The 26,063-nt window shown below is 56.3% G+C and overlaps 2 protein-coding genes and 2 long non-coding RNA genes across 10 annotated transcripts in view; 3 read left to right on the top strand and 1 right to left on the bottom strand.

Annotated features, from left to right (window-relative positions):
* Positions 1-406: 406 nt before the first annotated feature.
* LOC309857409 lies at positions 407-5,135 on the top strand. 2 transcript variants are annotated; one of them, XR_014307694.1, is made up of 3 exons: positions 434-590; positions 718-2,801; positions 5,012-5,135. It is a non-coding gene; the product is annotated as an uncharacterized lncRNA (long non-coding RNA). The 2 variants fall into 2 exon arrangements; XR_014307695.1 differs by lacking the exon at positions 5,012-5,135 and having other exon boundaries at positions 407-590; positions 718-2,856.
* A 5,161-nt stretch (positions 5,136-10,296) lies between these two features.
* LITAFD (LITAF domain containing) lies at positions 10,297-14,993 on the top strand. 4 transcript variants are annotated; one of them, XM_082750129.1, is made up of 5 exons: positions 10,297-11,023; positions 11,596-11,764; positions 13,346-13,480; positions 14,508-14,652; positions 14,853-14,993. In XM_082750129.1, exons 2-5 carry the CDS (start codon positions 11,653-11,655, stop codon positions 14,959-14,961), a joined length of 501 nt encoding a protein of 166 aa, XP_082606255.1. In that variant the 5' UTR covers positions 10,297-11,023; positions 11,596-11,652; the 3' UTR covers positions 14,962-14,993. The 4 variants fall into 4 exon arrangements, with proteins under 4 accessions (XP_082606255.1, XP_082606256.1, XP_082606254.1 ...); XM_082750130.1 differs by having other exon boundaries at positions 10,297-11,322; positions 11,430-11,764; positions 14,511-14,652; XM_082750128.1 differs by having other exon boundaries at positions 10,297-11,322; positions 11,430-11,764.
* Positions 14,994-19,853: 4,860 nt separating this feature from the next.
* The window catches only part of USP7 (ubiquitin specific peptidase 7), a 63,273-nt gene continuing 57,063 nt past the window's right edge, over positions 19,854-26,063 (bottom strand). For all 3 annotated transcript variants that reach the window (XM_082750114.1, XM_082750115.1, XM_082750116.1), the window contains 9 exons: positions 25,540-25,607; positions 24,958-25,066; positions 24,791-24,868; positions 23,937-24,037; positions 22,824-22,923; positions 21,906-22,025; positions 21,680-21,751; positions 21,451-21,541; positions 19,854-21,185 (listed from right to left, as the gene is read on the bottom strand). In XM_082750114.1, the coding sequence (XP_082606240.1) occupies positions 21,079-21,185; positions 21,451-21,541; positions 21,680-21,751; positions 21,906-22,025; positions 22,824-22,923; positions 23,937-24,037; positions 24,791-24,868; positions 24,958-25,066; positions 25,540-25,607 (846 nt within the window). In that variant the 3' untranslated portion in view covers positions 19,854-21,078. The remainder of the gene's footprint in view (positions 21,186-21,450; positions 21,542-21,679; positions 21,752-21,905; positions 22,026-22,823; positions 22,924-23,936; positions 24,038-24,790; positions 24,869-24,957; positions 25,067-25,539; positions 25,608-26,063) is intronic.
* On the top strand, positions 23,544-25,610 carry LOC309857411. Its single transcript, XR_014307697.1, has 2 exons — positions 23,544-24,534; positions 24,614-25,610. It is a non-coding gene; the product is annotated as an uncharacterized lncRNA (long non-coding RNA).

Raw genomic sequence — 26,063 nt, 5'->3', positions numbered from 1 at the left:
TTGGGTCTGCGCGCGGGACCGGGGAGGGCGCGGGACGCCGGGCTGGCGGGGGAGCGCGGCCCCCTGGCCTCGCGGGGCAGCCGGGGGGATGCCCCGCCCGCGCAGCACGGCAGGTCGGAGAAGTCCCCTGAAGAGTGGAAGGCCTGTGCGGGACTCGTCCTTAACCACCCGCTGGCGGGTCCGGCCCGAAGCTGACCTTCGCTCCCGAATCCGGAAGGCCCCGGGCGCCTCCATCTTGACGGAGAGAAAGAGCACCGGGAACGGCGAGAAGGAACGAAGAGAGAGATGGAAGGGAGACAAGCCAAGAACTGAAGGCAATTAAAGAGGGGGGGAGGGGAAGAAAGCAAAAAAAGAAAAAAGAAAACGGAAAGAGGGAAAGTTGTTGGTTTGTTCTTTTTCTTTTTCTTTTTTTTGGTTAATTTGCACCCTCTTGTAGAGGCCTGGAGTCCCGCGTCTGTGCAGGTGAATGACAAGACTCTCGTGTTGCAGGAGAGGACACTGAGGCCCAGAGAAGCGATACCTCCCTGCCCCCACCTGGTCGCAGCAAGAGGAGCCCCTAGAAGCAAGCCCAGTGCTGGACCGAGGCTCAGGTTGGTGGAAGGGGGGAGGAATTTGGAGCTATCCTGGGACTCTGAGCCCTGCGGGAGCCCCCAGCTCTGCCTGCGTCTCAGTCTCTCCCTGTCTCCCTGTCCTTTCCTCCTCTGATTGCCTACAAAGAGACCACCGAGGACACAGCAAGAAGACAGCTGTCCACAAGCCAGGAGGACGGTCTTCCACCGGCAAGCAAATTGCTGGCACCCTGATCTTGGACTTCCCAGGCTCCGGACCTGTGAGATGTCCGTGTTTGTTGTTTGGGCCACCCGGTCTGCGGTGTTTTGTTAACAGCAGCGGGAACAGCCTTCCTGTTCCTGCTCAACTAACCACAGTCGCTGAGAATTTCACGCCCAAGTTTGGTGCATTTCTGGGCTACAGTCATTCACGGGGTGTGCCGCCCATGCCAGGCTCTGTTTGGGGTGCTGAGCTTCCAGAAGTTAAAAAGTGCCCACCCAGTACCCGCCCAGGAGGAGTCACCTCCTGTTGAGACAGCAGGCCGGTGGATAAGGAGGGTGCCAGCTGGTGCCCTGGATAAGACTCCGTGGTTCCGTGAGGGCCCTGCCCTGGGCGCTGTCAGACAAGACACGTCCCAGGAAGAGTCCTCTCTCCCAAATTGTCATGGCTTGAGCCTCCCGCGACCCGAGATATCAGCCCACCATTGTGGCCCCATCCCATGGCACTAGCCTAATGGCCCGACTTGAGCCAGCCACAGATGAGATCTGGCCTAACTTTTCTGCCCAGTAAGGACCAATTATCTATTCAGCCACCTGAGAAATATTTACTGCACCTGGGCTCTATTCCAAGCCTGGGACTAAACAAAACTCATGTGGGTTCTGTCCCCGCCCCAGACCTTACAGAGGGGAGGCAGATGTTAAATCAGTAATCCCAGTGGTATAAGATCCTATTGTGCCCACAGCAGGGAGAGTTACCCAGGACGGGAAAGCCAGGAAAGGCTTCTCTGGAAAGTGCTAGTTGACCTGAGATCTTCTGAAAGATCAGTAATTAAGCAGATAAAGGAAAGGGCTCTCCTGAGAGAGGTTAGAGTAAATGGAAAGGTCCTGAGGCAGGAGAGTGCTGGGGCTAGGACTGGAGGAGAGGGAGTGTGAGGTACTGAGGTACAGTGGCCAGAGCCAGAGTGGCCCTTAAAGGTGCTAACAGCCAAGGAAGGGAAGGTCTAAGAGCAGGGATGAAGTGGAGAGTCCCCTACCTACCTGCCCCTTACCCTCCGACCCCTGGTCCCTTTCCGCCATGACTGGGGCCTCTTCCATCTCACCAGGAAGAGCAGCCTCTTCCCATGACTTGTGCCCCCCCAACCAGTATCAGTGCCCATCCTTGTTTTCTGTGTAGCAGCCAGAGTGAGCTTTCAAAAGCATAAATCCAACCATTGCTAAAGAAAAAAAAATGCTTACGACACTTGTTAAGACAATAAGACTTTATTCAGGACTGTCTTGAAGGTGCAGGGGCCACTGCTATGGGGCTGTGCTCTGTGGGAGGGAGAGGGAGCTCAGCTCCAAATATGGCAAGGAAAAGTGGAGATTTACGGCCAAAGAGCACGGTCAGCGAGTGGGAAATTGCTAGAAGGAAGTATCGGAGGGAAGGGGGGATTCTGGCTGAGCTGACCTAGCAGGATTCTTGTGGAAGATAGGCCAAGGCAATCAAGCATCCCCTGGGAGGTGGCAGGGAATGAAGAATTTGGACAGATCCCGAGGGTAGGGAATTCTGGCTAAACCAGCTTGACAGGATTCTTGCCAAAACTGGACTCTACAAGGACAGGGTCAGAAGCTCAAGTTCAGGCCTAGTAGAGCCGAGGGATCAGGGCGACTGAAGTAAAGTCTGGCCAGGGAGAGAATTTTTGTCACCATGTCCCTCCCCTTCTCAAAATCCCCCATGACTCCCTATTCCTCTTTAAATGAAAGCCAGACTCACCTGCTGCAGCATTTCAGACAGACTTGACATAAGAAAATTCCAGTAAGGAGCCCAGGCAAGCTGGAGGGGTAGATCCGTGAGGTGGAAGAAGACAGGGGGCCGTCCCTGGGGTTGATACTGCAGGTCTGGTGTCCTCAAGGGCTGGGTGTCTCTTCAGCAGGTCCCCTCTCTGGGCACCTCCATTTCTCATCTGTAAAATGGGGACCACTGCACCTCTCGATGAAAGTCGTGTTGCAGAAGGGAGAGAACCCATGGATGCTTAGGACACAGCTGGATACACTGTAAGCAGTATTTGTTTTTTATTTGCTTTTTTAAACACTTCTTGCTTGAATCGAAGTGTCGCCCTAGTAATGACAGTAGCCACCCGGTTCTGCTCCCTACAATGTGTCAGCCACACCACGTGCCGTAATGTGTGTCACTTGAACTCCTTAAAGCCTTACCGCAACCCAGAGGAATTGTCATCCCATTCTGCAAATGGGGAAATGAGGCTCAGGTCAGCAGTGCTTCTTACCCAAGGCCAAACAGCACTAACTGGGACAGGCTGAGATCCGAATGTCGCCATGTGACACCCCAAGGTTCTCATTCCACAGGCTGTTTAAGACGAAATTCCCTCCCCCCACCCAGGATATGTCACCCCGCCCGATGTCTCAAGAGGGGTCTCCCTGGGCTGGAGCAGGGATGGGAGCTTGGGCTCTGGGAACACTTGCTTCTCCCTGCCTAGTGCTCCTTGTCTCTTTTGGGCCACTACTTTCTGGACAGTCACTTCCCTGTTCCTGGTCTGCCTCCAGCCCCTGCCCCTCTGTGCAGCAGCCCCAAGCCATCTTATCAGGTCTCAGCATTCCCTGCCCAACCTCATGTCTCTCTGTTCACACCACTGCAACCCCACTGGGACCTCAGGGCCTTTGCACATACTCTTCCCCAATATCTTCCAAGGCTGCCTCTTTCTGGGCATTACACCTGAAAAGAGGGGACACTCTGCCCCACCTGGAATCAAATGTGGTGCCCCCTAAAGTGTGAGCTCCCCAGGACAGGTGCCTTATCTGCCTCCCCTAGTTTTGTTTGCCTGACACATAGTAGGTACCCAGTAAGTACCCACTGAAGAAATAGGGTCCACAGCAGGGTCACTGGATGCAGTGAAGTCTGTCAGGATGATTCGATTTTCCTTTCCATAAAATGGCAGCAGGAGAGTGTACAGTTGAGAAAGAGTTGGGGGTGGCAGTGGAGGGGTCCTACCCTCAGCCCTGTTGCACCTGGGCTGACCCCCTCCAGGCAGCCCTCGAGGCTGGAAACTGCTCAGGACGAGGTCCAAGTCAGCTGACCATGCCTGCTGGCTGAAGGAGGAAAAACAGGAGCCCACCTATGTTAACACAGCCCACCCCGGATGCAGGAACACACACACACACACACACAAATACCTCCATGTGCAAACCTCTGCACACAAACACCATGCAGAGGAGCCCCACTCCCCCAGGACCCAGGTCTCAAGCAATAGCATCTCCCACATTCATATGCAGATGGAGGCGCACATAACCATGCCCCCACTGTACAGCTCCTGGGGCCATTCCCCAGACCCCAAGAGCCTTCTCTGTCTAGAAGATGCCCCTCTCCTCCTCCAGGCAGGCCTGGGGGCTCTGTCCCAGAGTTCTTAGGGCAGGGGATGGACGACAGCCACCCAGGAAAGCAGTAAGCCTGTCACCCTCACATCGAGGTACCTGTTGTTCAATAAGAGGGCCCCCACGAGGACCCTGCTTTCCTTCCCTGGGCCCAGTAGGCAGGGGGCTTAGTGCAAGGCGACTACAGCAGTGCACACCTCCTCACGTTCCTCCAGCCCCCAGCGTGCCCCAAGCTGGGTGGAAGAGAAAGCAGACTGGGTGGTTGGCAGAGCTGGAAATTCAGCTCAGAGAGGTTAGGGGATGGCCCAGTTTGACCCAGCAAGTTCCCGCCCAGGGCTCCCGGCACCCCCGCAGACAGAGCAGACGGAAGGGAGGGCTCCAGGGAAAGCCCCACCCCACACCTGCCCAAGAATGATAGTTACAGCTCATTCCTCTGGATTCCTTTCTCCTCCTGTCACCTCCTTGCTCAAGCCGGGCTCTTCTGGGAGCAGAGGATGAGCAGGAAGCAGGGCGGGGGAGTTGCATTGCCTTTTTTTTTATTTAAGCAGGCCCCCAGCTGCAGAACCTTATTGCTCAAGAAGGTAGCATAGCCCAGAGAGGGTGAGTGAGGTGCCCAGCGTCACACAGCAGGAGAGGACCAAGGGGCCTCCCAGGACCCTCAGCTGCCAGCACTCTAGGCTCCTTGTCATTCCTGGGATGGCCTGCCTCCTGCCCTGGCTTCTGTGGCTCTGCTTGTTATCGTCTTGCTTATTAACGTGACTAATTGCTAATGCGTTGCAAGCTTTCTACGTGCCAGGCACAGAGCTAGATTCTTCATGTAGATATCTTTCATCCATTATTCATGCGGCAAAGCTTGACTGAGCATCTGCTGTGTCCAGGGCGCTGTGGTAGGTACTGACGAGACAGATGTGAACAAAATCAAGGAGGTCCCTGCTCTCACAGAGCTGACGTAGGAGCACAGATACCGATCAAGTAACCAAATCCGTGAACCTGTTTGTTGCAGACAGAGCTCACCAGAAGAGCGTTTGCAGCAGGAACAGCAAGTGCAAGTGCCCAGGGGCAGGATGGAATAGAACAGAACAGAAGCATGCAGAAGAGATCAGACAACAAGGTAAAACTCTCATGAAATCTTCCTAACACTCTTGGCAGCAAGGATTATTATCAGACCCATTGTGCGGAGAGGTGAAGGTGCCTTTCCCGGGGTCACACACAGCCGCGAGTGACAGAGCCCACACTTTACATGCTTTCTCTGTGCTAGGCTTTATTTTGGGGGTGCAGAGGTAAAAAAGGAACCAGCAAAAACCAGTCCTCCAGGAGCCCTGAGTCTGGTAGAGAGTTGATGCTTACAGAGAGGCCCCAGGGAGCCCAGCCAGGCATCCTGGCTCCCTTGTGACGAGGCCCTGTGTCTGGGTGCCAGGGGCTGGGGTCTAAACCAGCTCCACCACAGCCTGGCTGTGTGGCCTTCCGCTGGCCTCACGCCCTCTCTCCTTCCAGCCTGGCCTGAGGGATTCAGGATAAGACAGGAGTCCTCAGCCCCAGGGCAGCCTTGGACAGCACTGGACAAGCCCTGAAGGGAGGGTGACAGGAGTGGGGGGAAGGGACAGCATGGGGACATGCGTCCCCACAGAGCCCAGAGGGAGGAGGCCAGGCTGACTTGTGCAGCCTGATGCTGCCCCCTGGTGGCAGTCGCCACGCCGCGGGGAGGATGCAGAGCGCCCAGCCCGTCGGCTCCCTCATTCCCTCGCTCTCAGAGGGCCCCCGTGCAGAGGCACAGCCTGGATCTCAGCCCTGTGTGAGGGGTTCCGCCGTCCGCATAATCCCTCAGGAAGGAGACTGTCCCCAGCCCTGCCCCCCATCTTTCATGGCCTCAACCCCATACAAAGACCCTGTTTCCTGGGGTAGGATAGCCAACGGATTTTAAGCCAAATGAGGTGGGCTGGCTGAGAGCAGCAGCGGCTCGTTTGTTCCTTCCTTCACTCAGTCATGCGTACAGTCAAACTGCATTAGTCGAGCACCTTCTGCATGCAGGGTGCTGGGGGATGCAGCAACACACCAGTACGTACAGGGGTGTGCACAGGCTCCAGAGGACATGCCCCCCACCCTGCCACGGACCAGAAGAGGTGACGATGACCTGTCATCATGGGAGCGAAGGGGACTGGGCCCGTGGGCAAGAATGCCGGACCGGAGGTTGCAAGACTCGGGGATGTGGGTGTCACAGTTACTAGTAAGAGAGCAAGAGAGGGTGATCAGAGGGGCAGCTGAGGAGGTGGGGCGGGAGTCAGGTCCCCACCAGAGAGGTGGTGCTCGTGATGACCTTTGTGGGAGTTACAGAAGTGCTTCCTCAGGATGCTTTTTTCCGGTCAGCTGAGAAAGGATTGTAGTAGCACAAATCTCTTGTGCTCATGATGTCTGGGGCACCTGTTAGGCCATACACCCCCGCCTGTGTACACGGACTCCCCCCGCCCCTTTGAAGATGGCACCTTTGCGCTTACCACACGTCACAGCTGGCACCCTGCGAGCAGCTGATACTTGGAAGAAGCTGATCTCGTTGAAGAGGAAGATGTGCAGCCTTGAGAGTGCAGTACGGTCTCTCCCTCCCTGTTCCCTGCTGGAGCAACCCAACCTCTGGAATAACCAAGGCCAGCAGATGGCGCTGTGGGAGCCGCCCTCTGGAATAGCTGGGCATCAGATGGTGCTGTGGGAGCCAACCTCTAGAATAACCGTGGCCAGCAGGTGGCGCTGTGGGACCTAGCCGCTGAAATAACCGTGGCCAGCGGGTGGCGCTGTAGAACCCAGCCTCTGGAATAACTGTGGCCAGCAGGTGGCGCTGTGGCCTCCCGGGAACAGTTGCATTGCTGCCTGCACGTGTGATACACATGCAAAGCAGAGGCTCACTGAGCACTTAACTACTCTCTGTTCCTCCATACGGTAGATTGTAGCGACGGTCCCCATTCTCCCTCCCAATGCCAGTTGTCGTGTAGCTGCATTCCCGTCACAAAAGGGAGACCTGCACCACAGCCACTAGGTTTGAATGCCCATAGTTCATGCAAACAGCAGAAACCCAGTGGTCAACTTCCGCCCCAGTTCCAGAGTCCTGCACACGGAGATCGGGCTGACCGAACCTGGGTCAAGCTTCCACCAAATTCCATCAGCCTTGGCCGTAGAGGAGCAGATCACTGCTGCCCCTTTGTGGAGTAGACAGAGATCTCGGAGAGTGATCCTGTGATCAAGTGTAATTTTGCCCATAAATACTAAGTGCTGTGCTGCCTCAGCGCTTAGTATTTATGTCCGTCTGCTCTGTATAGTCTTGCCATCAAATCAGCATACAAGTTGTATTTGTTTTTGTTTTCCTCTTTTAGAGAGTTTTTTCCCTTTAATTACTTTTTGCCCTCTCCCAATTTTACTGTTAAAAAAAAAAAAAAAAAAGTGCAAGCATGCAGAAAAGTGGAAATGATGGTGAACACACCTGGACCCACCACCTTGATTCTGCAGCTGTCACCGTTTTGCAGGGTTCACGTTTTCACGGAAGTATCCAAGAATCCATCAACCCCTCTTACCTTCCTGTGACTTTAAAAGTGAGCTGCAGATGGCCGTACACTTGGCCCCTCAACATGTCAGCTCCCACAGGTCATTAACTAGAATTCAGTGTCTGTCTGTAGCTTTTGAAAACGTTTGTCAGGAAGGATACAGATCTCAGCGTACCACTCCGCGAGCTTTGACGAGTGCGTGCCCCTGTGTAGTGCCAACCCCTGCCAAGACATGGGACGTCTCTACCAGCCCAGAGTTCCCTCAAGCCCTTTCTGTTACTGAGTCCACACCCCGGTTGGCAAGCACTGTTCTGATTGCTTCGGTGACGTGTGTCTTACCAGGACGTCCGTCAAAATGGGGCCAGACAGTGCATACGCCTGCAGAAGGCTGCTTTCACAGACGCGTTTGCAGTTCGTTTATGTGGTGGCGTGAAGGATGCCTCCCCCCTGGTGAGTAGTCGTCCAACCTGTGAATATCCCACAGTTTATCCCCTCTCTTGTTTGTGAGCACCAGAGTGGTTTCCAGGGGTTTTTTAGAGAGGGGGAGGTGGAAGAGGCAAAGGGAGAAGGAGAGAGAGAATCTTAAGGCCCGACACGCGACTTGATCTCATGACTGTGGGATCATGACTTGAGCTGAGTTGGACACTGAACTGACAGAGCCACCCAGGTGCCCAGTTTGAGGCTTTTTTAAATAAAACTGCTAGGACTCTCTTCTTAGGGACAAGTCTCCCTTCTCCTGAGGAAATGCCTAGGCATGATATATCCGGGTCATAGGATAGGTTTAGGGTTAGGTTTGCAAGAAACGTGCAGACTATGTGTACTCCCACTGGTGACAAATGATAAGAATTTGGGGTGCCTTTTTACCTTTTTACTAATCCAGGGGTGTAAGCTCCAGGAGTTTGGATAAATGAGTAGTTATATAGTCACGACAGTCATCTTTCCATCATTTTATCGAGTTCTCTTGTACCCTTTGCAGCCAACCTTCCACTCTCCAGCCCAGAAGCAACCTCTCTTTTGAGTTCCCTCCCTGGAGCTTAGCTTGGTCTGTGTTAGAACCCCAGACAAATAGAATCATCAGTTAATGTACTATTTGAGGTCAGGTTTTATTGTTGTTGTTGTTTTGGTTTCTTTTTGTTTTGTTTTGTTTTGTTAAAAATCTTTTTTTTTTTTTTTAAGATTTTATTTACTCTTTTGAGAAAGAGAGAACATGAGAGGGGAGAAGGTCAGAGGGAGAAGCAGACTCCCCACAGAGCTGGGAGCTTCTATCAATCCCGGGACTCAATCCTAGGACTCCAGGATCACGACCTGAGCTGAAAGCAGTGGCCTAACCCACTGAGCCACCCAGGCACCCCGCTCAAAATCATTTTTGACACATATGCATCTTGCCAAGTAGATTGTAATTCCTTTCTCTTTTTTTTCTTTTAAATATTTTATTTATATATTTGACAGACAGAGATCACAGGTAGGCAGAGAGGCAGGCAGAGAGAGTCGGGGGTGGGGGAAGCAGGCTCCCTGCTGAGCAGAGAGCCCAATGCGGGGCTCCATCCCAGGACCCTGAGATCATGATCCAAGCCAAAGGCAGAGGCTTTAACCCACTGAGCCACCCAGGTACCCCTGTAATTCCTTCTTCTGTTGAGCAGCATTCCCTGGTATCGTAGCCACTCATCTGCTCCCACATATCTGGGCTTCTGAATTCTGGCGACGAGGCAGACAGACAGCTCCTGTGAATCTTCTCGTGTGGGTCTTTCTCTGGACATGTGTCTTTCTCTCTCCCGGGCAGAAATCTTGGGAGCGGAATTGCTGGTCACAGGTGGGCCTGTGTTTACCATTGTAAGAAATTACAGCCTTCCAGAGTGAGGCGTCATTTCACACTCACGCCAGCAGCATATGAAGTTACCCATTGTCGACAATTAGGATTGTCCGTTTTTAAAAATTTAACCGGGGGTCCCTACAGTTTTCACATTTCCCTTGTGGCTAGTGATGCCAGATGCCTTCTCTTCTGTCTCCTGTGCCACGCCTGTATTCTCTTTTGTGAAGTGTCTGCTTCGGTCTTTTTAAAATTTTTCTTCTTTACATTTTATTTCTTTATTTGAGAGGGAGAGAGCAGGAGCAGGGAGAGGGTCAGAGGGAGAAGCAGATTCCCCGCCAACCAGGGAGCCCAGCACTGGGCTCGATCCCAGGACTCTGGGGTCACAGCCTGAGCTGAAGGCAGACGCTTAACCGGTTGACTGAGCCACCCGGGCGCCCGTTTGGGTCTTCTGTCCACTTTTACACTGAATTTTTAAAATTGCTCAGTTGGAGCTCTTGTATATACTGGACACCTTACCTGTACTGCTACTACTTCCTGCCTGCGGCTATGCTTTTTTCCTTCCCCCACGGTGTCTTTTGAAGAGCAGGTGCTTTGATGAAGTCGTCTTTCAAGTTTTTCTTTTTATGGCTTGTGCTTTGTGTCCCGTGGAAGAAATCGTGATATACAGCCGCGTCTGTTTGCTTTCGTTGCCATGCGTTGTTCGCTGTTGCTTTTTTCTGTTGTCCGTGCTTCCTTGTAAATTAGTAAAAGGAAAGATGGGGTTCCAAAGTCACACCTGCCAAGCAAGGCGTGGAGAGAACCTGCTTCCCCACCCCCCGGCCCCCTTTAGTTTTTAAAACTCATTCTTTTGCTTTGTCTTGGGCATTTTGTCTGTGTTTACTTAACCAGTAGATATTTACGGAGTTCCTGTGTAACAGGTGGTGAGGATCATCCTGGAATCTGTATATCTCTCCCCGTTTCTTTACGTGCACACGCGCAGTACATGTCATTATTCCTACGTGGTTAGAGTTGTGTATAATGTCTTGGTTTTTTAGCGATGTGTCCTGGAGAGACTACCCCCCAGTCATTTATGAAGTGTATTCTCTTTTCTCTCTCCTCCCCTCCTTCCTGTATTTTGGGTAGTTTCAGAGTAGCTGTGCATGGACATTTGGGTTATTTGGAGTCTTTTCTGCTGTCCCCACTAGCCCTGTGCCAATGTCACTTGATACTTTCGCTGGTCTTCGGGATGGACTTCTAGGAAGAGTGTGCCAGGGTCCTACGGGAAGACCCGTCTCCCCCCGAGACCACCGAGACGTTTGGTCCCCGTCATTTTGTGACGGAGTTTAGTGCCCGAGCACACAGCCCTCCCTTTGTTGGCACAAATCCTGGCCTTGTTCTCGCTGGCCGTGACCCCTCGTTAAAGCCCCGAACCAGCTCTGGACACACAGGCTGCCTCCTGCCGTCGGGAGTGTGTCTTCTGGGCTCCTCCGGCCAATGATCATTTTGCAGCAAGAACACCAGCCTGGCTTCATTCTCCGTGCCCGGCGCGTTTCCTCTCATCTCCTCACCGTCCTGTACGGCAGCATCCGTTATCCCCACTTTACAGCTGAGGCAGCCAGGGGATGGGGGTTGGGGAAGAGTTCGCATCTGGCCCAAACTCACACAGCCCCGCAGGCGAGGGAGGTGGTGGGGCTTGTGTGGAGACACCACATCTGTGTGTGCACGTGTGCCCACACGTGTGCTGTGTGCACGCGTGTATGTAGTTGTGTCCATAGGCCTCCATACGTTTCTCGGTCACAGGGCACGAACGTCCATGCTGCTGGCTCTTGGCACCCAGCAGGATGAGGATGACCTCCTCAAAGCAGAATCACTAGTGCTCGTTGGATTCTATGTTTAAGTCTCTAGATTGGTGGCCCCTGCCCGTGCCCCTGAACCCCTGCACTGTGGGAACTTGGGGATGGATTCGGCTGGGTCTCTAAGAAGGGCCGTGGGCCTGGGGAGAAGGGCTGCCTCGAAAGGCTGCCCCCCCCACCCCTCCCCCCACCCCGCCCTGGGAGCCGCCCCGCCCTCCCGCAGAGAGGAGCCAGAGCCCAGCCCTCGGCCACTGTGAGGGCGCACATCACAATGGCTGTTCCGCCCGAGTCAGGCCTGGCAGGAGGTGCCAGGGGGGCCCACACTCTTGGTCCGAGGACAACCAGGCATCATGGGGACTGGAGACAAGCGCTCGGCCGCTCAGAACCTGGAACCCGATGCTGCCCAGATACCGTTGCTGGAACCCAGGACGCCTGGACCACCAAGATGGAACACTCCCCAAGGTGAGAGTCTCCCCCACCCCGGCTCCGGGTGGCTTGGGGGCCCACAGGAAGCAGGAGAGGAAGCTCTGGGTCCCCTCGCTCAGCTGGGGGCTGAATCCTGGCCGCCTGCTGTCCCTCACCAACCTGGGGACCGTGTGACCCAACGTGGGACAAAGTAGGGTCTCCATCATCCCATGTCCTCTCTTAAAAGTGTTAAAAAGTCATCAAGGAAGAAGAAAAATAGCTCCCACATATCAGGTACGAGCTGCCCCTGCTGTCCCCCGCCCACCCCCTTTGCCAGACAGCCCGGATTGGCAGGGGTGGCCGGTTCAGGGGTCCTGCCCTGCTGATGAGATCTTGGCCAAGTCACTCAATCTCTTTGGATCCATTTTCTATCTGGAAAATGTGGCCAGGATTGGTTGGTGTAGGGCTGGCGCTTCTCCCTCCCGGGGAGGCCAGGTGACTGGCTACTTCCTCCCTGGCCTTTGCTTTCCTCATCTATAAAATGGGTACAAAACCCAGCAGGTGGGGCTGCTGGGGTACCTGTCCCCGGGAGTCTAGTCTGTGTGGCAAAAGTGAGGAGGGGCTTCCTGTGCTCCGGCTGCGGCCACTGTGGGGGGATCCCGGCTGCCCCCTTCAAGCCGCAAGGCCCCTCACCTGGGAGAGGCAGGTCTCCGTGTGACGGATCCGTGTGCTTCCCCGTAGACACTCGTGGACCCCCCCCCAACCCGTCGACCACCCGGTCATGATGATGGGGTTCCCGTCTTCCCCCTCCCCGACCACACTCTGGACACGGAATTCTGGGATCCTGAAACCCAGACAGCCTGGCCCCTGCCTCGGGGACCAGCCACCAGCTGGGAGCTAGGGGCCAGGTTCGCAGCCACATGGGGTGCAAGGCCCCTTGTGGGGCGGGAGAGAACGAGGCTGGGGGCAGTGTGGGCAGGCATAGGGTCCTAGACGCAGGAGGTGAAACACTGGCCAGAGGCATGAGCCCTGGAGATGGGTGTGCTCAACTTTCATACCTGCGGGGGGACCTCAGGCAAGTTACTTAACCTCTCTGAGCCGGGTCTCCCCACCTGCAAAACTGCAGTGATACCACCCGGCCCCTCACGGGCGTGCCGGCAAGTCCATGGAGTGTGAGGTACGTGAAAAGGGTCAGCTGAGTTGGGCACAGAACAATTGCTCACGTTTTTTTTTTTTTTTTTAAAAGATTCTATTTTATTAATTTATCTGACAGAGCAGCAGGGAGAGGAAGCAGGCTCTCTGCTGAGCAGGGAGCCCGACTTGGGGCTCGGTGGACCCTGCGATCATGACCCGCAGGCAGACTTTGGGCCCGGTGCTCTCTGTATCCTCAGCTTCTTGGCTGTGCCTCCAGGAAGCTCTTACATCCTAGGACCTGAGGACACACTTGGAGCCAGGAATGTCTGGGTTCAAACCCCGGCTGCTCCATCTGTGCCATACGGCCACGGGTCATTCCTCCAGGCCTCAGCTTGCCCTCCTGTAAAGTGGGTGACCTCCTCGGGCTGGCCACGGGGTCCCCTTGGCATCCGCCTGCAGCAAGCCCTGGGAGCTGAGGGTGTGTTTCCTCCCTCTCTCCCAAAGAGCCGCCGCCTCGGCCGCCGCCGCCTCGGCCACCGCCGCCTCGGCCGCCCCCTCCTTCCCCTCCTCCCCCTCCGCCTCCAGGAACTCACGTTCTGCCCCCGATGTACATGCAAGGCCCCCAGGGGATTCAGCCAGGTGAGTGCCTTTACCCCGTCCCCCCTCACGCTCCTGGGCTCAGACTCAGACCACCCTGACCACTTGCCGAGACTCTGCCCCACCAACACCTCCTCTCCGATGGGCAATCGGGGGGTGGAGGGGGCTGGTCCACGGTGGGCACTCGGGAAGGGCTCTGAGAGTGAAATCTGGGTGAGAGCCCCCCGCCCCGTTCACGAGTGTGAGCTTCAGAGGTCTCCAAGGGTAGAGCGCTGCAGGGCTGGGCTGTGCGTTCCCCGTGGACGGGATGGAGAAGACCCCTCAGGGCCAGAGACCACTAGGGACGTGCATACCAGCCACACGGTTCTTCTCTAGCTCCCTGCCCCGCCAGGGAGGCTGCAGCCCGTCTGCCAAGGCTCTGGAGCTCCAGGTCCCCGCTCCCCCTCCCCTCCGGCCCCAGAGGCCACAAGCTGCAGACGGCTGTCCAGCCCAGACCCTGAGTCCGTGGCCAGAACACTAAAGCTCACCAGGACTATTCCCTTAACGAACTCAGCCACCACCAGAGCCCTTTCTCCACACACCCAAGACTGTAGAAATGGCCGTGGCGTTTAAATAGCCAGACACATTTTTTTTGCCGCACTGTGCAAATGCAAGAGGACACGAGAATGCCAACAGGTTCTCGGTTTTGTCTTTCCGCCGCACTTCACCAAGGGGTTGGAGCTTTCTACCTAGGACAGGGATTCCAGAGCCACTCTAGCGGTCCCGGACACCCCAGAAAGGGGACAGTGCAGCGTGCTGTCAGGGTGGGGGGGGGGGGCTTGCTGACTTGTAGGGGCTGGGTTTAAACCCAGAAATGCTCCCAGATTCCCTGGGTGCCCCGACGGAAGCAGGCCCCTGGGTCCGGAAGGCTGGTGACAGTGGGTGGTGGGACATGGGGCTGTGAGACAAAGCCAGAGCCCATACAGGGGGCCTGGGGCGCTCAGGGGAGCACAGAAAACCCGCAGGAGGGCCCAGCCAGCAGTGGACACTAGGGAGGGCGAGGCGGCAGCTGCCTTCACCTCGTCCCCAGCAGTGTTCACCAGCTTGCCTAGGATGGGGACTGCCACCCCCATACGGTCCATATGTCAGTACTGTGGGAACTACATCATCACGGTGACCAGCCCGGTCCCAGGGGTCCTCACCTGGATGCTGTGTACCGGCCTCTTCATCTTTGGGTGAGTGCCCCCCGCCTCCGCAGGGCATCGGTTGTGCGGGGTTTGGGGGGGCCACGGGGCATGGATGGGCAGGGTCCCCAGCAACCCTGGGGGTGATGGGGCAGGAGCAAGGCCAGAGGGGACCCCCGGGGAGAACCGCAGGGCTGCCCCCTCCCTCAGGGGGCACCCACGCCCACACCCCGCTGCTGCTGCTGCTGCAGATGCTTCCTGGGCTGCTGCTTCCTCCCCTTCTGTGTGGACAGCTTGATGGACGTGAAGCACACGTGCCCCGTGTGCCGACAGGAGCTCTTCCGCTACCATCGCCTATGAACCCGCACAAAATAAATGTCCACTGAGTGCCCTTCGTGTGTGTGTGTCCTGCTGGGATCCCTCCTGCTCTGGGGGGCTCGCACAGAGAGCTCAGCTGGTGCTCAGGTAGCCACAGGGAGTGAGGTCACCCCCCCCAGGCTCCCCAGTACCGATCTGACCCCTTAGAAACTGCCGTGCACGTGACTCCTCCTTTTCCAGCCCCTCCTGTCAGCTCAAGCTTCGGCATCTTGAGAACGTCTCTGCACCTCGGCTTGGGGTGTGCGTGTATGCCTAGGACAGGTGCAGGATTCCCTCTGGTGACACGGCGTCTGCAGGGGCTAGGGTGGGGCTGGGGACAGCCTAGAGGCAAATCCGGGACACGACAAACGGAGGGCTTTTGCTTTTAAAGATTTTATTTTTAGTTGATCTCTGTAGCTGACGTGGAGCTCGGGCTCACAACCCTAGAGCCCGGTCGCCGGACTGAGCCAGCCAGGGGCCCCCACGAGGGGATTTTATTTTGCAAAATAAGATGAATGTTACCCACCTTTTCAAGGAAAATAAATTTCCTATAGAAGGAGAAGGGAAGTGAGTGAATTAGAGGGCAGGAGAGAAAATGAACTGAGTGTCCCTCTTAGGAGTTAAATTTAAAAAAACAAAAACAAAAAAGCTATTTGCTGTGATGCTCCCTCCCCCAGCCTTTAGCTGCGGAGACCCAGGCAGGGGGGCCTCCACTCCAGGAACCAGGAGCTGCAGAGCCCCGGAGCGTGTGACACACAGTGGGCACACAGTCCCTAGGGACCCGTCTCTCATCAGGACAGGGTGGGGGCACTGGGAGAACCCAAGGAGACAACACGGGGGCCACCCACCTGGGCTCCACATCTGAAGGCGACGGCGGGAAGCAGCCAGCAGCACGCGGGAGCCGTCTTCACCGGACTGGGCCTGTTTTGGGTCTTGCGGGAGCTCCACATCCATGTGGAGTCGCCTGGGCCCTGTGGGGAGTCAGAGGCATGCCTGGCGCTGCGGTGGCGGCCAAGGCCAGATGCACCTCACCCCGAGGGCAGTGTTCGGGTCCATGCTCAACGAGCAGCTTGCCGGTTTGGACTGGGACTCTCGGGGGGGTCTGTGGCCGGGAGCGGTCCGTCCTGGGACAGGTTCACCGTGCGTGCTTCGCGGCTCACGATGCCTCCTCGGGCACCGGGGTTCAGGGGCCTGCATTAGTGGCCTGGCTCCGCCGTCACCGAACCCTTCTTCTGAGGCTGTGGGCCCGAGGTCCTGCGCAGCTCTGGCCAGCACCCAGCCAGGAGCCCATCAATTGCTCCCTGGGCCTTTCTAACTCCAACTACGCGGTGTAAGAAAATGTCATTCGTAGACTTAAAAATCAGGAGATTCACAACGAAAATCCAGACGTCGACTTCTTTTAAATCCGAGCGTAGGTCCAGCTGCACAGACCCCTCCCCAGCAACAGTGCGGCGAAGTAAACCGCTGTCCGTGGGGCTCAGCCCCGGCACTCCCCACCGTCCCATGATCCCAGGGCCTGCTCCCCACCTTGACGAGGGCTCCCGCCCCAAGGGGCCTCAGTGGTCGCGTCCCGAAATCTCACTACAGTACCAAGCTGGGGGATGGCGACCTCCTCCTCCCAGGGCACAACTTTTCCTGAGGGCCACTGGGGCAGTGTGGCCACAAGGGCCAGGGGCTGAGAGACCCACCTGGCCTTGGGATGCCGCAAGCCCTCCTCACCGCTACATGGGAATGGCCCTGCTCCTTCCCCTCCAGACGGTGAGCTGGGAGCACCCAGGAAGTGGGAGGCTGAGGGGGTCAGCCCTGCACTTGGCAGGCGCGAGCCCAGCCAGGCAGCACAACCCGGTCACTGGGCTGCACGGCGGCAGCATGGCGTGCTTCACAGTGACGACTGCCAGAGGACAGCTGACCGTTCTCTTACCCACTCTCTCCCCGGAGTGTGGCCAACACCCGAAGATGGGGCAGGGCCCCACCCCCATATGCAGGGGCAGGCTGGAGGGTGTGTGCTGGCTGGGGGCAGGCAGGCTAAGGAGCTAGGGAGCCTCCGTCAGCAGGGTGCCCACCACTTCCAGGAGCGCTCGTGGAAGCTGGGCCACCGCCGGTAGCTGTGGACACCCAGGCCGAGGCAGTCTGTGTGGGCAGAGGTGAGGAGGTGAGGGCCCAGGCTGGGGTTGAAAGCAAGCACCCCGGGCAGCAGCCAGACACGGCCCTGGACCCATCTTTGCCGCCCGCCCACTGCGAGGCAGACTCTGCGAAAAGGAGCCTGAAGGGTCGCTTCACCGGTGAGGAAGGGAACAGGTAAGTGCCATGGGGGCTCCGCGTGTACTTTTCCCTCCCAACATCATAACACATTTTCCTCTTAGAGACTGATTTAGGAGAGAGAACGCGCAAGCGATCGCACACGCACAGGGAGCAGGAGGCAGAGGCAGAAGCAGAGACTCTGCGGAGCAGGAAGCCCAACGCAGGACTCGATCCCAGGACCCGCGATCATGACCTGAACCAAAGGCATAAGAAGCAGAACCGAATGAGCCACCCAGGCGCCCCGTTTTATCACACCTTTGCGCCTTTACCAGCTCCGGGCAGACGGTGGTGTGCACACGCATGCCCACTCCTGGATCCCTGCATCGGTGGGTAGACCTGCAGGAACCCGCCCTACAGTTCTGCTCTGACCCCTCGAGAAGCCCCCGTGGGCCTGGCTTCAAAGCCTGCCGCAAAGGGAAAGGTGGGAAAGAGCAAGTCCGCACAGGCTCCGGTCCCCGCTGGCAAGGCAGAGGAGCTGGGGAGGGCCCGTCTTACTCTGCTCCCATCCAGTGAGAGCCCAAGAAGGCTCTGCACTCACGAAAAGGTCAGGCAAACCCACTAGGTTTTAGGTTTTTTTTTTTTTTTAAGATTTTATTTACTTGACAGAGATCACAAGTAGGCAGAGAGGCAGGCAGAGAAAGTGGGGGGAAGCAGGCTCCCGGCTGAGCAGAGAGCCCGAAGCGGGGCTCGATCCCAGGACACTGGATTATGACCTGAGCTGAAGGCAGAGGCTCCAACCCACTGAGCCACCCAGGTGCCCCTGTTTTAGGTTTTAAGTAGAGGCTCCAAGTGAACCAACTGCTGGAACAACCCATAACATGGGGAAAATTGGGCTGGCACAGCCTTTTCCAGCGGCGCCTGGGTGGCTCAGCTTAGCATCTGCTTTGGGCTCAGGTCATGATCCCAAGCTCCTGAAATGGAGCCCATTGGGGATCCCTGCTTCTCCTTCTCCCCCTGCTTATGTTCTGTCAAATAAGTAAAATCTTAAAAAATAAAGTTGAATGGCTTTTCCAACACAGTAGAGCTCATTAACGACTTGCAGCAATTGAAGTTAAATTAAAAACCCACCTTCAGCCCCTTGGGCGGCACGTCCGGGGCTCGGCAGGCAGTGGCTGTGGCTGAGGCCCCGGGCCCTGCAGACACAGCAAGATGCAGGGAGACTGCGGGCCCCCGACTGGACTCCACGGGGGCACAAGGCTCTCACACGACGTCAGACACGGCCCCGTGGTGTCCGTCAGGGGCAAGGCCTGGTGCCAAGGGCGATCTCGGACAGCCGCTCCCGCACAGGCCGACCACTGACCGACCGCTCCAGCCACCACACGGCACCCCGGCTCCCGGCCCCTCCACGGCGGGGTCGGGGGGCTCTGAGCACCCTCGCCCAGTTTTATCGAGTTCTGCTGGAACCCAGGCTTCATAGGACGGGGTGGCCGCTCCCAGACTCGGGCAGGAGCGCTGAGCCGAGCCGAGACACTGGGGAGCTCCGCTCAGGCCCCCAGCGCCAGCGTCTGTGCCGCAGGGCGCCTTCCGCACAGGTGTCCGTCCCCGACACCACGCACGCACCTCCGCCGCGCCTCAAAGCCAACAGGGACGCGCGGCAGCAAAGCCTTGGCCGAGGCCCGCCTGGGAAGACACAGTCCTGAGAGTCCGCTGTCCCGTGTCCCGAGACCGGGCCTTGGCGCTCCGAGCAAGGCCAGCAACGCAGTCGAAAGACGCCCCCGCAGCCCCCGTGGGACGGCGCTTCCTCCCTGCAGGGAACCCTGAGGGAAGGCAAAGGCAAGACTGGCACCTCCTCACGGTAAAGCAAGGCCGCTTCTCTCTGCCCACGGTGCCCACGTGCAGGTCACACTCACGTGCCATCACGTTCCCAAGGGACGCATCTGTCTGGGGAGTCGGACGGCCAACAGGCAGGAACGTCCTCAGGGTTTAGAATGAGCTGAAGGCAGCTCCACCCCATGCCCCGAAGAACGTTTTATCAACTCGGACGCTCAAGCCCCCAGCCGGGAGGGAACGGACAAGTAAACGCAGAACACATCCACACTGCCAGCTCTTCGTAAGAACAGTCACTTAACAGCTTTGGGGACCACACTTGCCAGCTCCCCGACCAGAACCGAGCCACGGCCAAAGCGAAAACAGAAGATCGACCACGTAATGATGCTCAAAGTCATATACAGACAAAGGCCTCGCTGGCCTGGCCACACCCCTCCTACGGCAGGAGGGTTCGGGGCGCGCACGGGACGCCCCTGCAACGTGCCACCCGCGCGCCTCGGGCGACAGCTCCTGGGGAGCAAAGGCACACACGAGGCTGTGGAAACCTGGAAACCAAAGTCATTTTGAATCCGAGACCAGCGCAGAGCCCAGGAACCTGCGCGGGCGGGTCCGGGCATCACTTCCCACCGTTCCGGTACGATTTCCAGCCGCCTCCTGTGTGCCCGGGTTCGTCCCGGAAAACCTCCTCTTACTTGAACTTAAACGGTCCACTTTCGCCTCAAATGGAAGGCAAAATCCAAAACCCCCAGGAGACCAGGACCATCCGTCAGCAACACGACCAGCAGGGGGAACAGAGACCTCCCTCAACCTCCACGCCACTCAGCGGATTGTAGGTTTTATAGAAAATTTTATTCAACATACAACATTTTCCAGCAAAAAGGCAATATACAGGAAGAGTTGGTGTACATTGCTGCTACAGAAACAAACAAAACTCCTGGAAAAGGATGAAAAATGAGTGTGATCTGCTGATTCTATTTTACTGCACTCAAAACTAGACACGCAGCCGGCATTAGCTCCAAAATAAAAGGAAACAAGCCTGGGACTGAAATAAAACTACACACAATGAGTATCAACATCAGTGAAAGTCACTTAAATGCACCCAACAAAGTCACCTCCTCCCAGTGGCAAATTGTACATGTTCATTCATTAAATATACAATTTCATTTCTCTCTCTTTTTTTTTTCTTTTAACTTTTTTACAAAGTCGACAGCTTACTGACCACTAGTGAGCATGCCCTCTTTGCTAGAAGACCCTCCTTGTCTCGTTCCGTCTGTTCCGCTTCGAGGAACTTCTACGGACACCCGCTGCACTGCTTGCAGGGACGGTGAGCTCGCTAGGCCTGCCGAGGGGCCGCAGAGCACACCTCCATCTGACCGGTGTTTCCAAGTGAACAGAAAGACCCGGGACCACCCGCCAGGCCCGCATCTGTATCCGGCGCCTCCACGGTGTGCGCGGCTGCGGAATGGTGGTGGCTGGCGGCTGAGACACGTTTACTGAGACCCAGGCAGCGGGAGGAGGACCGAGGAAGGGGGACAGTACACGCAGTGAAGGAAAGAGCACTATTTATTAGGTTGTGAGTTTCTCTGTTTTGCCTTTACAGATGCACAGAAGGTCATGGCAAGTAGAACGGAGGGAAACACGGCAGATGAGCCTCCACGCGAGCCCAGCGGCAGGGACCGTGACCCCAGGAAGGCAGCCGGGCGGCCTCCGCCCGCTGGGAACACACCAGAGGCCTCTCGCCAGAGCCTCGCGGCCCTCACCCCTTCCCCCCACCCCCATTATGCTGGCGGTCGCCTTGCACTGTGGTTACCGTAAAATAACTCTCATTGGCATCCAAGCTTTATAAAAACACCTTCATTTTGCTCAAAAAGGGCAGTCAATAGATACAGAGAAGCCAAACTGAACAGCCTCAACAAAATAAAATTAACATCAGCAGCAAACCCTCTTGCTGAAGACTTCGGACAGAGTGCACGTGGACCAAAGTTCTAGGCTGTTAAAAAGGGGCACACACCCACGCACGGCCCCTCGCCTTGCACACACTGGGTAAGGAAGTCAGTTATGGATTTTAATGGCCTTTTCCAGGTAAGTGTAGCGACTCCTCTTTGGGGCTTTGTTGAAGTGGTCGAGCCCTAGCCAAGGCCGAGGGTGAGACATGTTACCTGGTGGAGAGAGAGACACGGCTGAGACGGACGGAGAGCAGGCCCAGGAGCGGCAGGGCCAGCGGCCCTCAGGGCGGCTCCCGGGGAAGCTGGGACTCGCAGCCGAGCACCACCCACCCTCACGGAGCGTGCCAGTGGCTTCCCGGTGCGCCGTGTCAGGGAGCGTGACCGTGGCCACGCACCGCTCCTCCCTGCTTCACATGCACAGGCGCCACCGGAGACCGCGGTGGGCCGCCCGCTGCTCGGCCCGTGGAAGGGCGCTTACCAGGCTGAGGCTCAAAGTCTTTCAAGTTCACTTCATACTCATCCTCGTTGATGTACTGGTGTCGGCCCATCATCACAATGGCAAATTTAAACTGAAAGACAGAAGGGCCCTCCTCCGTGAACTCTGGTCACAAGCAAACGCTCACCTCTGGCCCAAGTCCCAGCTGCTTCCTGAGCCAAGATTTCTGAGTGCGGCCCGTACATGGCTCCCAAGTGCCCAAGGCACGTACCTTCTCGAACTCCTTTTCCTGGATGTCCAGCAGACTCTGAATCCGCTTCATGACTTCTCTGAAGTGCTCGCCCTGCGGACGGTGAAGGACACGTGTGCACACTCACCTGCGTGCGGCCCGCATGGACGCCAGCAGAGCTCCGCATCAGCCCAGCGGGCAGGGGCGGCAGCACGAAGCCCGCAGCACCGGGGGCGGTGGGTCCTCGACCTCGCAGCCCGGCCCTCACCTGGTGTATCCTCAGCAGAAACGGAACCCCGAACGTCCCGAACACTTCCTTGTGGAAGTGCGCCACGGTGACAAGCATCTCGTTCTCCGTGTCTATGTCCACCTGGTCCAGAGGGATTTCCTGCGGACCCAGAGCAGACACGCAGCTGAGCAACGCGGTCCACGCACACCAAGGCCGCGTTCGCTTCCGACTCGCTGCTCCAACAACACAGCTGAGGCTTATCTTGGCCCAACACCACGTCCGGGTCTTGTGAGGATGAGACCTCAGAGGTGGAAGGCATCTGCATTTTTTTTTTAAAGATTTTATTTATTTATCTGACAAGTAGGCAGAGAGGCAGCCGGAGGGGGCCGGGGGGGGAAGCAGGTTCCCCACTGAGCAGAGAGCCCGATGCGGGGCTCGATCCCAGGACCCTGGGATCATGACCTGAGCCGAAGGCAGAGGCTTAACCCACTGAGCCACCCAGGCAACCGGCATCTGCATTTTTTTAAGGAAACTCTGGGTCTGGGGAGACCAAATGACGTCACTGGAAATCCCAGCCACTCCTCCGTCAACACGGAGCCTCAGCTTCTGGCCAGATGTGCCTGTAGCCCGTATTCACTCCTGAGCACAAGCCGTCTGCGACCCTACATATACGGGGACCGCTGGCAGTCAGAGACACGGTGCCAGGAGCAGGGGAGGGCCGCTCAGCTGCACACGCCTGAAGCGCTTCCAGAGAATTCTACATTTTCTACATTATGTAAATTCCGTCACAATGAAACATTAACTTCTCAAAATGTGTAAGAGCAAAGCAGCTGCAAGCAACAGCCTCTACTGGTACCACGCATGGCACTGGGACAGCACCCGCAAGTCAGTGCCGTTGGCGGAGGCAGGCGGGTGGCCGTCGCTCTGGCCAGGGCCCCCACAGGGAGGGCCGGTTACCTCGATTCGAAACGTTCTACTCGTCGCCGGGGATAAGCACTCTAACAGCTCGTCTTCTTGGTGCACACCGATAATCTTGTAGCTTACAATCTCTAGCAGCCTGCACAGAACAAGGGGGGAGTGGACTACATCAATTTGTGTGAGAAAAAGGACTGATGAGTAGCTTCCTAAGAAGAAATTCTTTATCAAATAGCTATCGACAGCTGCTTATTTTCCTCCTCTTCAGAGAGCTGAAAGGTGCAAAGTGGGCATCGTCGGGGAGCACACGCACAACCCCGGACAACCCCGGCCAACCCCAGTCGGCGGCCCCCGCGTCCGAGGCAACGCGGCCCCCTGCGGGCGGAGGGATGGAGCGGACACCGAGCGTCCAGGAACCGCGTGCCCTGTGCCCACGATGGTTCCCAACTGGCAGGACTGGGAGTAAAACACTCCTGCACTCATTAGAGGATAAAGATCTCATTCTTTTCTTAATATCATGGAGCAAACGTTCCAGGAACCGAACAGCCCCAAGGCCTGCTTTGTCCTGGGAGCAGACGGCAGGGCACCAGGACGAGCGGGCCCGACTCTGACAGGAACCCCGCCCGCCGAGTCCGGCTTCTGTCTCCAGGCGGAGAATCAGCTTCACGGGTCAGAAGCGCCTGGTTTTCTCAAACACAACTGAGAGCAGCTCTGCCCAGTTTCTGCTGATACTCACTTTAATCCTCTCTCCACTGTGTTGACTTTTTTTTTTTTAAGGTTTTATTTATTTATCTGACAGGGAGATAGAAAGCACAAGAAGGCAAGGCAGCAGGCAGAGGCAGAGGGAGAAGCAGGGAGCCCGACACGGGGCTCGCTCCCAGGACCCGAGCTGAAGGCACACGCTTTACTGACTGGGCCACCCCAACACCCCAGGCGTTGACTTTTCTACCCGAATCTCATCTTTACTACGTCTTAGTAACGATCAGGAGACAGGGAAGGAAGGAAAAAAATATGGCTCAACTTGAAATATTTATACACTGCCACAGAAGCCAGGCCGAGAGCCGGTTTGCCCCTGTGCGCGCGTCCAGTAACACGCCCGCGGGGCCCGGGACCAGCACCTCCCCGGGGACGCCTCCGACTTCAGGAAATACTTGCCTAAGTTTCCCTGACGCCTTCTCCCCGAGCTCAACAGCCTTTTTACATTCTTCCAGCAGGTCCCGGACACACCCGTGCTTATCGGGATATAGTGTTATTTCCTAGGAAAGGGCAAGATGAAAGAAAACATAAGGGGGTCTCTGCTCACACACACCCACGTTGCTGGGAAGAGGGGAAACACTGCACGAGATGTTCACTTGTCCCCAAGACCCCCACGACATCAGGACACCCCCACCCTGAACGCCCCGATGCGTGCACGCTGTCCCCCGGCCCCACCCCAGGGGAGTTTAAGAAATGCCCCGTTGATGCCAAAAGGTGGCCATTCACAGGACAGCTTCTCAGGAAACTCCCCACACAGAAGGCCATCTCCTAGTCTGCTCTCTGAGCAAAGGGACATCGAGAGAGAGTGTCGGCCTCGACAATGACCAGAGTTGGACTGGAGGATGTCAACCTATCAGATCCACCCAGGTGAGCATGTTTATGGCACATGGCGTGCACGGTCATTCGAAAGCGGCCGAGCTACGAAGGTAAGCGCTTGGTTCCGAGCAGGGACAGACCTCCTAGAGCCACCACCTCATGGGGGTAGGGCGCGCCCTCGGTTAACAGCGAGGGTCCGCATCCTCCACTCCCCCACCCCCACCCCCAACCCTGCTCTCAGGCCCCCTGCTGTTGCCCAGGGGGCTGGGCAGAGGCAGAAACAGTTTGAGAAGCAGTGGTGGTGGCAGGAGGGGGCAGAGGGCCACTAGCACCCTTCTTTCGTTGTTTTAGTTTTCAAGGGCTAGACAGACAAACACTGAACACACACCAATGAAAATAAAAATAAATAAAAATTCTTATCATTAAAAAGCACGTACCTCTTCCCTAAACTGGCTATTTAACCAAATACACTTAAAACTTCGTCTGTTTTCAAAGTCTGTGATTTTCATCTTAAGCTGTTGAGAAAAGAGAGACCGTCAGATATGTCTCCACAAAACCCAAGCCTGTCCTGACCACCCACGGTTAAGTGAATTCAGACTCATACCTGCTGATAGTAAAGCTTCTTGGGTTGTCTAGGCTTGAAGAACTGTAGGAGATCTCTTAAAGTCCCTTCATAATTATGTCTAAGAGGGTTACCCGGGCCGTCCCTATAACTGCACAAGAAAAAAGCATAAAAACAAATGACTTGTTTACCTAAAATATCCGTGAGCATAAAACACACCACTGCCCTTACGCCCAGAGCCAAAATGTAGGCCCGGCACAAGGCTTCCCTACACACTCCTGTTTCCAGAGCCCTGAGGGCCCCCGTGGCCCCACCTGTGCTCTCGGCGTGGGGATACGGTGCGCGCGAGCCTAGGGGGGGTGGACCTGGCTGGATGCGCGGGAGACGCGGGGGGTCACGTATCTAAAAAGTCCGTCGGGCTCTGGGTGAGGCCGCCCGAGCCTCGGACGTCAGGAAGCAGGGCGGTCAGGATGTGTGAGGTGACCACTCTCTATCGGAAACTAAGTAGGGGCATGTCAGGTGCCGTGGCCGCCCCACTCGTGGGATTAGTTCCACGATGTCCGGATCAACTCTGGAGAGCAGGCAGTACAGACCCTGATGTGAGGCGATGGGGCCCGGCCTTACCCTTGAGACTTGAAAAACTGGAGCAACATGGGGTCGGTGTTGAGCCTCTGGGCCACTGTCTTTGCAACCTGGGAGGAAGAAAGGGACCCGAAGTCAGAAAAGGCGGCTTGTGTTGGGGAGTGAACTGAATGAGCTTAAAAGCTTTACCACTATTTACCTAATGTTCTCAATAAAAAACTGTGATATAAACAGCTTGAATTTTCATGGCCTAAAAATCCACTACCTGCTGAGAATAAACCACTCCCCGGTGTATCCCCAGCAGTGCATCGGTGAAATTAGCTGTTAAAAAAGTATTTTTTAGGGTCACCTGGGCGGCTCAGTGGTTAAAGCCTCTGCCTTCAGCTCAGGGCATGATCCCAGGGTCCTGGGATCGAGCCCCATGTTGGGCTCTCTGCTCCGCAGGGAGCCTTCTTCCTCCTTTCTCTGCCTGCCTATTTGTGATTTCTCTCTCTCTGTCAAATAAATAAAATCTTTAAAAAAAAAAAAAAAAAAAAGGTATTTTTTAAAGGAAAAAAATCCCTTTA

Source organism: Mustela nivalis (genome assembly GCF_964662115.1).
Source record: "Mustela nivalis genome assembly, contig: HAP1_SCAFFOLD_690, whole genome shotgun sequence".
In the NCBI taxonomy this organism is placed as follows: domain Eukaryota; kingdom Metazoa; phylum Chordata; class Mammalia; order Carnivora; family Mustelidae; genus Mustela; species Mustela nivalis.
This window is presented reverse-complemented; position numbering and strand designations above follow the sequence as displayed.